At 38.2% G+C, this 14027-nt stretch overlaps 1 protein-coding gene across 8 annotated transcripts in view; it reads left to right on the forward strand.

Annotated features, from left to right (window-relative positions):
* The window catches only part of TNIK (TRAF2 and NCK interacting kinase), a 455189-nt gene extending 448046 nt beyond the window's left edge, over positions 1-7143 (forward strand). For all 8 annotated transcript variants that reach the window (XM_011998297.1, XM_011998298.1, XM_011998301.1 and 5 more), the window contains 3 exons: positions 1697-1856; positions 2142-2281; positions 4496-7143. In XM_011998297.1, the coding sequence (XP_011853687.1) occupies positions 1697-1856; positions 2142-2281; positions 4496-4579 (384 nt within the window). In that variant the 3' untranslated portion in view covers positions 4580-7143. The remainder of the gene's footprint in view (positions 1-1696; positions 1857-2141; positions 2282-4495) is intronic.
* The last annotated feature ends 6884 nt before the right edge of the window (positions 7144-14027 follow it).

Consider the following 14027-nt stretch of genomic DNA (forward strand, 5'->3'; position numbering starts at 1 on the left):
TCCTTACTTCAGCTTGAGGGCAGTGTGGTATAGTGGAGTCAGACACAGGGGCGCTCATACTCTGGCTCTAGCATGTATTAGCTTTGCAATAATGGACACAGTAGGCAGCCTCTCCAATCCTCAGCTTTCACATCTGTAAAATATGATAAAAAGACTTATCCCATAGGATTACCATTAGTATTAAATGAGGTAATGGATCTAAAGCAGTTGGTACAGGGTCCTGCAAATTATATATCTTACTAGCCCTAAAATATTCATATTACTATCCTGACATATGGCTTGAAACATAACTGTTAAAGGGAAATGCTGCACATGGATTCACTTATTAGGATCAGTGTAGTGTAAATTGTGTGTCCTGTGTGTAATTCCAAGGCTAACATACAGGAGAAACTATCAGGAATGTTTGAAGCTACTGCTGACTGGTATTTTGAGAATTTGAGGACTTTATTCTAATGAAATGCAATAACTAAAAGAAGTTGTTTTAGTATATTACATACACACACACGATTGCCATTCATTGCTGCTTTACATTATTACAGCTTTTAACTCATGTGTATGTGGGTGAACACAAGGATTCACAGCCCACATTCCTGGTGAGGCAGCTAAGGCATAACTATGATCATCCTCAACTCTCTTATTCCAATCCATCAAGCACATGTTGGTCAGCCATGGCATTCGCAACTACGGGGATCACAACATCACATTTCCTTTCCTAGAACAAATTAATATACACTGATTTCAGTAGTGATTTTTTTTTTTATTTTTTGAGACAGAGTCTCGCTCTGTCACCCAGGCTGGAGTGCAGTGGCGTGCCTTGGCTCACTGCAAGCTGTGCCTCCTGGGTTCACACCATTCTCCTGCCTCAGCCTCCCAAGTAGCTGGGACTACAGGCACCTGCCACCACACCTGGCTTATTTTTTGTATTTTTAGTAGAGATGGGGTTTCACTGTGTTAGCCAGGATGGTCTCGATCTCCTGATGTCGTGATCTGCCCATCTTGGCCTCCCAAAATGCTGGGATTACAGGCATGAGCCACTGTGCGCAGCAATAGTGATTTTTTTAAATGACTGGTAATTCTAAATATTTTTTCTAACCAAGCCATGAATTATTCTGCCATTTGGACACCCAGATAAACAATCCTATTTTTTTTTTCACAGATTATTTTGATAGGAGTTCATTTGACCCCACTTAAGCCATCTCCATTAGATTCAGCTGGCTTACATTCTCCTCATCTTTTTTTGGAAGTAGTTGTGCTAATAGAAAACACATTAATTTCAACGTCAGCAAGATGTACACAAATCCCAACTCTACTAACAAATACTAGCACAGCTTTGGTCAAGACACAAAGCCCTTCTGAGATGCAGTTTCCTCATCTTTAAAAAAGCTATCTACGTTGGGGAGCTGTTCTGGGTGCTAGAAATTATATATGTAAAGGGCCCCATGATTGGCACATAGTAGGTGTGTCATAGATTTACATGCTGTTTTTAGGAACAGATAAATTGAATTTTTAATCTAGTGACTAAGTTTGATTTGCCAGGGTATTTTACAAGTCAGTGGTTAAATTAAAGCAAATTTCAGTCTTTAGGGTGACAATGAAAATAAACAAAAACCTCTTTTTTGCAGTTCTTAGAGATGAATAGTCAAAGTGTTGTTTTATTTTTTAAAAGAATAACGCTTGGCCTTTCTTTGTCTTCTAGATTCAGGGCAATATCACTCCTCATGCTATTGTCATCTTGCCTAAAACAGATGGAATGGAAATGCTTGTTTGCTATGAGGATGAGGGGGTGTATGTAAACACCTATGGCCGGATAACTAAGGATGTGGTGCTCCAATGGGGAGAAATGCCCACGTCTGTGGGTAGGTTAACCATTCCTTATCTCCTTCAGCAGTTACACCCCCCAAATGAAACGAAAATCAAGAAATGTGAAACAACCATTTGATTCCACACCAAAAAAAAAAAAAAAAAAAAAAAAAACCAAAAAAAAAAAAAAAAAAAAAAAGTCTGTGAATAACTCTTGTAAGACTTGCTTTGTCCATTTATCTCAAGTCGTTTGTCATTTTTGTGGTTAAGATGTGAACAGATGCTGTGAGTTATTGCCCATCTAATGTTTTTAATGCAGTTTTGGAAATTCCTTTTGACAGCCTACATTCATTCCAATCAGATAATGGGCTGGGGCGAGAAAGCTATTGAGATCCGGTCAGTGGAAACAGGACATTTGGATGGAGTATTTATGCATAAGCGAGCTCAAAGGTTAAAGTTTCTATGTGAAAGAAATGATAAGGTAAATCCGTTTCAACATTTGCATTAGTGTTTGCATTTTAAGAGACCACCAGGTACCTGTGAAACCTTCATTTTCCTTTATACTGATTTGAATCACATCTGTGTTAAACAATCAATATTATCTTGAAATGGCATTATTTGGTTTGATCCATGTGAACACTCAATATATTATTCACATGTCAAAAACTACATAAAAACATCTAGAAATTTCTTGTAAACCTCTTAGAAATTTTTGTGGCTTGAAGGCCTTATGATGACTCAGCAGACACCACAAATTCTCCTAAGCACTTAGAGCAGTTGGCCCATCATTAATCATCTCACAGTGGGTCAACTTTATACTTCCACTTTTAGACTTTTCACAAAGTCACTTTCAAGACCTAACCAATCACCTTATATTCACCTTTAAATCCAAAACATTTGACATGTAGAAATATAAGCTTTTTAAAAATGTCACCCATTCCTTAAGGAACTCACAATCACAAACTCAACTAGTGCCATGTCTTGTGTCATTCCAGCCATGTTTCTTCTGAAATGTCATAGGTGAACTGTTTTCCAGTGAAATTAGCTGTGTCCGTCTGGCATGATCAGTCACCTCAGAGGAGTAGTCTGCAGCAGTACTGCTTCTCCCTTACCCTCCCTATAGAGTAACCCTGAGGTTTTAGTAGCTAAGCCGTATTGCATTTGTGAATTCATCCTTTGTGGCTGTGGCCAACATAGAAATGCTGTCCCCAAAGCCACAGACATAAACGCCTATAGAAAAACAGTATGATGGGTTGAATTTTTGTACATCCCCTTGTCCACCCCAGTTCCTCAAAGGTCAGGTTGGTCTTAGTTCAACCCTGGTGATGTGGGCCTAAACTATATTCAACCCTGGCCCACTACTCTGACCTAATGTGGTCTGGGTGGACAGTAGCTGCAGGTGGCAAAGATGGTTCCAGCCATTTAGAGTTTCCCAGAAAACAAACCTAACCTAGTAAAACTCTAGCTCCTACCTAGTCTCTAAGAATCAAAAAACTAGGAGTAATCTGGGTATGGATACCCACACTCCAATTGAAAACCTACCCTAGCAGGCCTGTTCCAAGCCATGCCACACCCTTAGGAGTAGGCTGGGACCACACCAGTGTCTGGAACCCAAAGTTTAGAGCCAGGGGCACACAACTTGGAGGGAACAGCAGCCCTTTCTTTTCTTCATTGTGGTTTTCCATGGGCCCTCTCTGTCCTCCGTTTTGATTCATTGACCCTAAGAGTAGCATTACGTTCATATGTAGCATTAGCTGAATGTCAAGCATTTCCACAGACCTTCCTAAGAAGTTGTTGAGAGACAGCATTCTTCTGAAGAAGCTGTAGAAATGAAGTAGCAGACTTTATACTAGTGACAAAAGCAAATGCCTCGGACCAAAGTTAGGTATTGGCTGACTGAAGGGCTAGGCCACAGCCCAAAATATTACTTTCCTGGGACAGTCGGTCTTTTACATTTAACATTCAGCTCAAGCAAGCAGTAACCCAAATTTTTCTCACGTTTGTCAGTTGTTTGATAAAATGACTTAACAGACTCAGACCTAATGGACTGTGGTTCTACTTGTTAATGCTATGATCTCATTTGCCCTGGGATATGCCACCATCAGCAGAGAAACCAAGCGTTAACTCTTGAAATGCCAAAATGAGTAGGCATTAAATACCTTGCCCTGACCACAGTATTTAATGTTTTTATCTCAAATTTTAAAAATTGAAATCTGAAATTGTATAACAGTAGGCCTAAAACTCCTTGACTTTGAGAATTTGAAGGAATTCCCTTCCTTCCTGAAGTCTACTTTCTTGTCATTTATGGGTGAGAGAAGGGAAGCTTCTGTGCCTTTCTAGAAATTAACAAAGAACCTGTTGGCTCCTAGGCCAGAAATCCAGCACGTTATCCTAGCATGAAACTCCCTTTTAAAAAGTGAACACCCAAAGAGATGTTACAAATGAAGATACAGCCCCTTCAGCATGTCTGGAGACCAATACCACAATAAGGAGTAACAACAACCATAGGAATAAAGGCAGGAGTTTTTATGTAGGATGCACGATATCCAAAGGGACTTTATAAACACAGGCCATTGAGTCTTAAGACCTGACACATGGCAAGGATAGGACATGTGAGAGAAAAATGGATGGACGGTTGAAGAAAAGAGGGGAAAAGACCATGCAGTTGAACTAACTTCTTTTTAATTTCAAACAGGTATTTTTTGCATCCGTGCGATCTGGAGGAAGTAGCCAAGTGTTTTTCATGACCCTCAACAGAAATTCCATGATGAACTGGTAACAGAAGAGCACTTGGCACTTATCTTCATGGCGTTATTTCTAATTTAAAAGAACATAACTCATGTGGACTTATGCCAGTCTAGAGGCAGAATCAGAAGGCTTGGTTGAACATATCGCTTTCCCCTTTTCCTCTCCCTCCACCCCTCCCAATACAGTCCATCTTTCAATGTTGCAGCCTGGTTGAGAAGGAGAGAAAAAGGTGGCAGGAATTTCCAGGAGATCCCCAAGAATGCTGCCTTGTCTGTGGACAAAGATGGACCATGTGCCCTTCAGAGTTAGGGATAGAAACAAATATTGTGTGCTCTTAATGATTAAGCTGTGTTATGGTGGGTTTTCAGGTTTTTACCTTTTTTCTTTACCCCTTTACTCTGTAAGAATGGGGAAAGAATGCATACTGAGAAAATGAGTCTGTTTTTCATTCTGTCTGCCTACTAGTTTTAAGTATATGGTATGTTGTAAAATTTCCAGTTTCCAGTGATGAGAGACAGCACAATAAATGTACCTTATCTCCTTACGCTGAAGGCCATAACTACATAGTGGGGTAATTTAAGAACTCTCTTGCCTTCACCAACCCAAAAGGTTGCTTTTTGATAGCAACTGGCTAATGAATTTTTAAAAGAGAAGAAAAATACTAGTTTTCCCCTCTTTTGGGAAATAGATTTTAAATGGCTAAACTACTAGCCTTAAAACTACTAGTCTAATAAAATCAACTACCACTTTTGTGAATCTGACAGGCCATATTTTTATATGGCCCTTTACAGAATGGAGTGTGTTGAATAGGATACTAATTCCATTGAGTTGAGCTGGCCTAGCGATTGAGGGATTCTCTAACACAACTTTCCCTCAGCTATTATGCAACAGATCAGGGCAAAAGATGGGATGACAGATGGGGTCAGACAGAAAGAGCTTCTGGGAAACAAGCTTACATATTCTTTTTTAAAATGCACAAAGCCCCCCCCAGCCCCCGGCTAAGAGGTCACTTGGTTTGGGCTTCATTAGGACTGAGACTTTGTTGAGTTGTTTCTGGGAATTGGGGAGTGGATGATATTCAGGCTCTCAACATTCCCAGCGCTCTCCTGAGGGTGCCACTTTCTCAAGATGAAAACTGTGACTGAAAAAATTAATAATAAATGTTTCTGAGCTGCCTGTGTTCTCCCTGGGTGGGTGAGAGAAGGGACTAGACTCCTAAGCCTGCCTCAGATACAGGAGGCATCATTGGCTCCAATTTTAGAGAACTTGAAAGCAAGGCTTTGGACAAAATTTTGAGACCCTAATCACTTTACCTTCCTCCAAATTACCCAACATATGGTAAACAACATTTGTGCAGAAATATGTATGTATTTAGTTCAGGTTGACTTGTGTCCTTATAAACTCTTACTCAAATGATTTGAACTTTTACGTGACTGGAATTTTTTTTTTCCAAAGCTACAAGCATGGCCGCCTGTGGTATCAAGGTGTTGCAAACAATATCTGTGTTGCGCTTCCTGTTTTAACCTACCTCGTTTTGTTTGTTTTTGTTTCACTGTTCATCACAGCAGTGTTATCTCCAGGAGACATATAGAGAGCTTAACTGGCAATCTCAGGTGCATTTAACAATTTTAAAACAAAACAGTAGTTGACCAAATTTTTCTTCTTAAAAAATTGGAGGTGGGGGAAATCCAATGACAAAAATTAATGTGGCTTGTTTCTGGAGAAAATAATTACTGTAAATGGATAAAAAGAAAAAACAAAAAAAAACTGTGATCCTACTGATTTTGCCTAAATACACAAGCAGCTGATGTACTATTAATGAGAACAAAATACACATTAGGAAAATTGAATTGAGTCATTTGAATCTAGTGGTTCGGGCAAGGTGGGGAAGAGAAGGGGAAACATTCTAGTTTCTGTATTACATTATTCCCCTCCTGAAAAGGTGGTTGTTATTTGCATTTATTTAAAGCAGGTAATATGCAGGAATGTAACTGAGGATTATCTTCAGGCACTCAGCAAGATATCCTCCTCATGGTCCCTTTAGCTCTCAAAAGCAATGAAATCCTCCTGTTCTCATTTTTACTGCTGTGATTGTGCTGCTGAACAATACTGTCTTCTCAAATTCCATGCCACAAATTCAGCAATAACTTTTTGGATTGAATTTCACAACTACTGTAATTGGATGCTGATGTGGACAAAATATATTGATTTCAATTTCATTCCCGAATGTGATTGCCACCAGCTCTTTATATTGCTGCTGTGGTATTTTAAACCAGAAGCTTCTTTAAATTATGTTGCAAACTGATCTTTGTTTTTATGTTTTGTTTTGTTTTTATTTCTAAGTGGTAAGTTTGAAACACACAGCTTTAAATGATTTTTTTATTATGGGATTTTGGGTACAGTTAAGAAATAAAAGGGAATCATTGTGTTTAAACATAAGGTAGTTTGTGAATGTATTTTTTAAAATCTAGATTCATTGAAACAAATCATAAGAAAACAATATTAATGCAGTCTTGTTTACAGTATGTACAGTGACATAACATAGAACATGAGCTTTTCTGGTGCCAACAATAAAACACAGATGTTAAACATCAAGCCATGCCTTTTATATTTTTGTACTAATATTTTACACTGAGTACAAGGCAAATCCAAATTTAAAAGGGCCCCCCGGAAATCTGTGCTCTTTAAAAGATAGATATTTAAAGAATTCATTGAAGCTTTTATCTTCAAAAATAAAGTTCCCTCCAGCAAGACAGACCCCAGCCCTGACATAAGGAGGCCTAGAACATGCAGAATATATCAGAATGGTGTCCTTGTGTCTCATCCAAACATTTTGAATTGCCTTAATTCTTTTTGGGGGTAGGGGAGGAATGGTTGCTTTTCATCCATTTTTATAGCATCTCAACAGCAAAAAAAAAAATCTTTCCTTTCGATCTTTTTATAGGTGATTTTGTCTCTAGAAATTGGCTTATTTTATTTTTATTTTCCTACAAAAAGAAACTGGAGAAACTGAGCCCTCCCCTCAGAGTAAGTTTCACTAGATCTGCCAGTTCTCACAGCTCTAAATTAATAATCATCCAGTAAAATCTACTGAGCCTGCCCACACCATAGTCTGGGTCTGGGGTCTGACAGGTGACCATCATTCCTGGGGGCCACTCAAGGATACTGTAGCATGGATTCCTGCATCCAGTGGTGGCAGGAATGGATGCCCAGCGAAGTTCCTTCAAATAAGGAGGCTCTTCCCCCTGCCAGTTCCAGACAGACCACTGTCATACCACACAATACAAATGAAGACAGCTTTCACTAAGTTCCACATAAAATCAAACAGCTCTATTTTAGATCTCATTATTTTTCTTGGAGACTTCTAAACAATCCTTCAAGAAGACCTAGAACTATTATTTTTATTAAACAGGGTATATTAAGTTATGGGTGAAATCTCACAAGGCCACCTGGACAGGGGCTCCATTTTTCTAACACTTTGACAATGTTTTCTATGGTGCACTCCTAATATACTTTGCATCAAGTCCATGTTTTTTAAAAACACCTTAGTTCCTGGTTGTCAAAACCTACTAACAATTTTTTGTCTGTTCTTGTGACTCATTGGTAATCGGTGTCTCTGGTCCCTCCTGTCCAGTACATTAGAAAGATGTGAAATTCAAGCCAGAACCATTTTGGTTTTATCCACTGCCAGAAAAGGAAGTGGCTAAAGTCTCACATTCCACAAAGCTAAAAAAAAAAAAAAAAAAAAAAAATGCTTTCCCTACTATTTTGTGTACCAGTTCCCGTCACTGTATTCTTGAAACGTGGAAGAGCTCTTTGTGTTAACAGTGTGTGCTGTCTTTGAAAGTCTGCTTGAACAGGCATCACTTGCATTTGTGCTGATTGCTTTAAGATGTAAGATGTGCTACATTATTTTTAAGAAAGAAGATAGTTACTGATAAAACTTTAATTTTAACCTACTGCAGAAAAACATGAGAAAATCCACAGCATGCTGATAACAATTCTGAATGACCCTACTATGCTCTTTATATTCCAGAATCACCACTGATACCATGTTCTGATCATTTCAACAGTCTCTAACTTGTTTGTTACCTTTTAGTTCATTCTTCAAAAATTTAAATCTAACCAAATCAAGCAAAACATAACCAACCAACCAAAAACTGACCTCCCCTGAGACTACAAAGTTGTAACATAAATCTAAAATCCAGAAGTCTAAATTTGATTTAATTTACCTGCTAATATTTCTCATAAATGCCACTATATTTTCTCCTTGGTCACTATATATCAGGAACCCTAAAGTTAGCTGTCCTTTCATGGATCTTAAATAAATTGGGTGTAAAATTGATCACTTTTCAGGAGTCCCAGCAAAGAAGAAAACCTCTTGAGACTTTGCAAGTTCAAAACTGACAATTTGTATATTTCTACCAAAAATTTTCTAGGTTGTTTTTATTTCTACACCATTATTCTGGGAATTCTTCCATAGATAACTAGAATATTCAACAATTTGCTTAGCATTAAACAGTGTGAGGTCATAATCCTGTGCTTTGGACTTTATTCTTCTAGACCTGCCATTCCAGGAAGTGCTAGGATATACCAAAATAAAAATCCCCACAAACACATTTTTAAACAAAAATCCCTGAGTAATATTTGGGTTTTTTAAAATCCAGATCAAAATCTTGGACTCTTCTGAGTCCATGATGATGAATGTTTGGGTGAAAAGTAGAAAATTACAGTTGAAAATAAAAATGTCCTAAAGTTTATAGATTTTTGAGTTTGTGTACATATCTTTAAACTCACTCCTTGCATGATAGGGTTTGGTTTTAATGGTTTATTTTTATCAGCACCAAGTTGCATTGCACTATTGAGGCTGAACAAATGCTGGTGGAAAGGTGAGTTTTCATTTCTGGCAATGGATCATTATTTGTACATCGTAAATATCATGCCCAGCTACCCCTTTCCCTTATCTCTTTCCCTTGGGTAAATGTTAAGGAATAGTAATACTTATTATGGTATGTTTAAGAAACCTTGGACATTACCCTGAATCAAAATTTCAAATGTTAGGTTACAGCAGGAAACAAAAGATTACAACTTGAATGAGTTTTTAAAATTGAATGTTGTAAAACTATTTTTGAACATTTATTTATGTTAATATAACTGTAGAGAGATGCCAAATGTGTAATATCAGAAGGCAAAACTACGATTTTGCTGTGCCTACAATTGTTTACATTTTTTAAATCTCCAGTTTTCAAAAGTATTTTAAATTGTCAAAAATTTGCTAAAACTGGATTGTAACCTCACCTGAGAATGAGAGAAGAAAATCTTCCTGGCATATTTTCCAGTCTGAAACTTTTGGTTACTTTCGGGTATTTTTTTTTTTTTCTTGCATACAAAAATCATTGAGAAAGTACTTTCTACAGTTATTCCAAGCAGTCATTAAAAATGCTTTCATAGGTTTTCCCACATGGTCACTACCATGCCCTGGAATATAATATGCTATCTTTGTCAAAATATGAATAATAAAACATTAATAGTAGGATGCCTCCTTGTTCCTCATTGCCACTTCCAGACTGTTCTCCCTTCCTCCTCCTGAATACTCACTGTTTTGAAGCTGTTGACATCAGCCTCTCAAGTCCCTACATTACCCTATTTTACTCCTTCTCATTGCTCAAGAATTTTAGCTTTTGGCTCATTGTTGCTCTCTTTACCACCACTCTGTCATCATTCTTGATTATTTCAATACCCACTTAGACAGTCGTACAAATACCCTGGCTTCTCAGTTCCCTGATCTCGACCAGTGAAACTTATCATTACTAATTACTACATCAGTTCCTTAAGTGAAAGCAGACAATTCTCATTGGCTCTAAGTACATCCCATTCAATCTCAGCAAATAAAGATAATTGCCCCAGAAACCGAATCCTCTCTTCTGCATCCCCCATTCTATCCTATTTCACCGCATTCTGCAGTGTATCTCGCTATGTTCTGTATGCTGCAGTATCTCCAGTCTTAAACACCCTCTTTGTCCCCATTACCCTGGCTAACTGAAATGGCCCAATAGTCTCATAGACAGTTGTTTTTGCTGTTAAAGCTTGAAACTTGTATTTGTTTTCCTTCAGTCCTCTCAAAAAATTATCAAAGAACTGGAACTCATCAGATCACAGCACCAGATGCCCTCTTGCCCCTCCCTAGTTCCTGTTTTCTTACACATTGTTACATTTCTTCCCTGCTATATAAATGCCTAGTTTTGGTCAGCCAGGGAGATGGATTTGAAACTGAGCTCCCATCTCCTTGGCTGCAGCACCCAACTAAAACAAAGCCTACTTCCTTGGCAATACTTGTCATCTCAGTGATTGGCTTTCTGTGTGGCAAGCAGCAGGACCTAGACCAAACCTAGTGTTTCGGTAACATAACTACTATCTTATTTATCTGCTTCTCTTCACAGAAAAACTCTCTAGGGGGAACTGTGTATACTTACTGTCCTAAATTTCTCTCTTCCCTTGGTCTTTTGAACCAACTCAAATCAGGCTTTCATCTCTACCACAGCGGCTCTTGCTAAGGACACCAGTGACCTCCATGCTTTCATTTGCAATGGTTAGGTCTCTGGCTTCATGCTGCTTGAGTTATCTGCAGTCTTTGACACAGTTAATAATTACTTCCTTCTTGAAATGCTTTCTCAGCTCTGGGACATCTTTCTCCTGTTCTCTCACCTTCCTGGCCACTCCTTCTCAATCTCCTTGGCTGACTTCTTGGAGTGCCCCAGTCCTGGGCATCCCCCTTCTACGTGATCTCTCCCAGTCTTGGGGCTTTAAAAACTATACACTTAAAACACCCACATTTTAATCTCCAGACCAAATCTCTTTCCTGAATGCCAAATAAATCTGGCATAAAAGTATGTCTAATTTCCTATGAAGTACCTTCATTTGGACGTGTCATTGGCATCTAAAACTTGACATGTTCACCCATCAATACACAGTAGTCCTCTCTTAGTCATGGTTTCATTTTCCTTGGTTTCAGTTACCTGCAATTAATCTGCAATCTAAAAATATTAAATTGAAAATTCCAGAAATAATTCCTAAGTTATAAATTGTGCACCGTTCTGAGTAGTGTAATGCAATCTTGCTCCATCCTGCTACATCCCACTCAGGACACGAATCATCCCTTTGTCCAGCATATCCGTGCTGTAAACACCACCTTCCCCTTAGTCACTTTGTAGCCATCTTGGTTATCAGATAGACTGTCATGGTATCACAGTGCGTGTGTTCAAGTAACCCTTATTTTACTTAATAATGGCCCCAAAGTACAAGAGTACTGTGCCTAATTTATATATTAAACTTTATCAGAAGTATGTATAGATAGGAAAAAAATACTATGTATAGGGTTCAGTATTATCCACAGCTTCTGGCATCCACACTGGGTCTTCAAACTCCCCCTCAGATAAGGGGTACTACTGAACTCCCATTGCAATCCTCCCTGTGCCAGTAAATGGCAGCTCCATTCCTTCACACCAGAAAATATTGTTATCCTTTACTTTTCGCTTTCACTTACCACATCGAATCTATTCGTTTTTAAATCCTGTTTTCCCTAGTTTCAGAATATACCCACAATCCACTCTGGGTCCAAGCCACTTCTTGCCTGAGATGATGGTGTTAAAACGTACCAGGTTATGCCACTTTTCTGCTAAAGTCCCTCAATACTTTCCCATCTCACCTGCAATGTCAACATCCTTACAGTGTCTATAAGGGCATTGTGATAATCTGTCCTACTTTTGGCCCCACTTTTGGCCTCGGCTGCCACTGCCACTTCTCTGACCTCATCTACTAATTCTTTTGTCACTTTGCTAAAGTCACACTGGCCTCCTTGCTTCACCCAGAACACCCTCAAAGCATGTTCTGTCTCAGAGTCTTTGCCCTTGCTGTCTCTCAGTCTCAAAACTTCCCCCAGATGCCTACATAGCTGACGCCCTCCCTTCCTTCAGGTCTCTGTACAGATATTCCTTTACTGTCAGAGACCTGTGTCAAATAACTTCTCGTTCCCCCATTCATTTTCTGCTTCATTGCCTTTCATAGTACTTATCACCATATACTTTGCTTACTGGTTCATCTCCAGTGCTTTGAAGAATGCTTGGCAAATAGTAGTCACTCAGTAAATATTTGTTGGATGAAAGAATGAATGAAAATAATAACAGAGCTTTGGAATTTTTTAAAGGATAAAAAACTATATGATTAATTTCAGTTTCAAAAATAAAAAAAAAACAGTCTCCAAAGTTTATATCACAAAAGCATAGGTTTGATGTCACATAGAAAATAGAAAACCCTATAGATTTTCTTTCCTGGAAGGCTATTGTGGATGGAAGACACCGGGCTATGACCCTGGCTATACTTTCTTGCTCCATGAATCATCTTAACAGGCCAAGCTGCAGGATTGTAAGAGGGGCTGTCATATAAAACCATGAGAAAAGCAGTATTTCAAAACTCTTACATTTTTACAGATAATGATCCATTTTAAGCTATTGGCATTGCAATAAATGCAGTTATTGGATGTGGTTGAGATTCTGAATTTCGTTTTCTAGTCTAAATGTTCAAAAAACCATGACAATTTTTTTTTTCTGAAACAAGAAGTAAACAGTGAAAGTATCCTCCTGCCAAATGCAGCTTGAAGATAGCCTAATGACATTTGGGTCTTAACAATCTTCCAACGACAACAATTCTGCCTCTCTGGGAAGCCTCTAACATCTGTATATATTCAGCTCCACCGAATGTTGCATGAAGTTTCATTGTAGAAAACTGACACATGCCTTCTGATTAATCTGTTGTTTCACTCAGTCTTGTAAAGGGCACACCCTGTAGTTTCCATTTGTTCAACCATGTATTTTCCTGCTCACTTAATAAATCTTTTTTAAAAATAAAGAAGGAAGATAATGAAATGATGTCATATGAAGCAATATAACAGTGAAAGAATTTTTTTTTTTTTTTTGGTCCTCATTACTTTTTGTGTCTTTTCACAAATCTGTTGAGATTAAGGATAGTGAGTAATTCATGCTAAAGAGCCAGGATCAAGGTCTTAACCTTTCCAGGACCAAAAGCATTTTGGAGTTCCATGGTGCTTAGTTACAGGTTCCTGAGGTCCTCATGAAAAATGCAGGACATTCGTTTCAGGGATAGATGGAAAATACGAAAAAGATGCTAAGAAATAGGACAAGGTGTCACAGTCATTGTGAACAATCTAGATTATCACAAACTCCAGTTAAGATACAAAAACATTTTCAAAATGAGTTCTCTGTATGTGAAAAAAAAAAATATTTGAGTGTTGGTTTTAAAATTGTCACTCAGCAGTTTAAATACATGTTTTTATATTTTCATAAGCAACTAAATCCATGTTCTATGACATTAACAATTTGATATAGGGTCATCTCCCTTCCAAAATCAGTCATCTTCATTTTCAAAGTTCAATGTTAATTTACCCATAAAGTCATGAGCACAGG

This window comes from Mandrillus leucophaeus, unplaced genomic scaffold (assembly GCF_000951045.1).
Source record: "Mandrillus leucophaeus isolate KB7577 unplaced genomic scaffold, Mleu.le_1.0 Scaffold566, whole genome shotgun sequence".
Taxonomy (NCBI): domain Eukaryota; kingdom Metazoa; phylum Chordata; class Mammalia; order Primates; family Cercopithecidae; genus Mandrillus; species Mandrillus leucophaeus.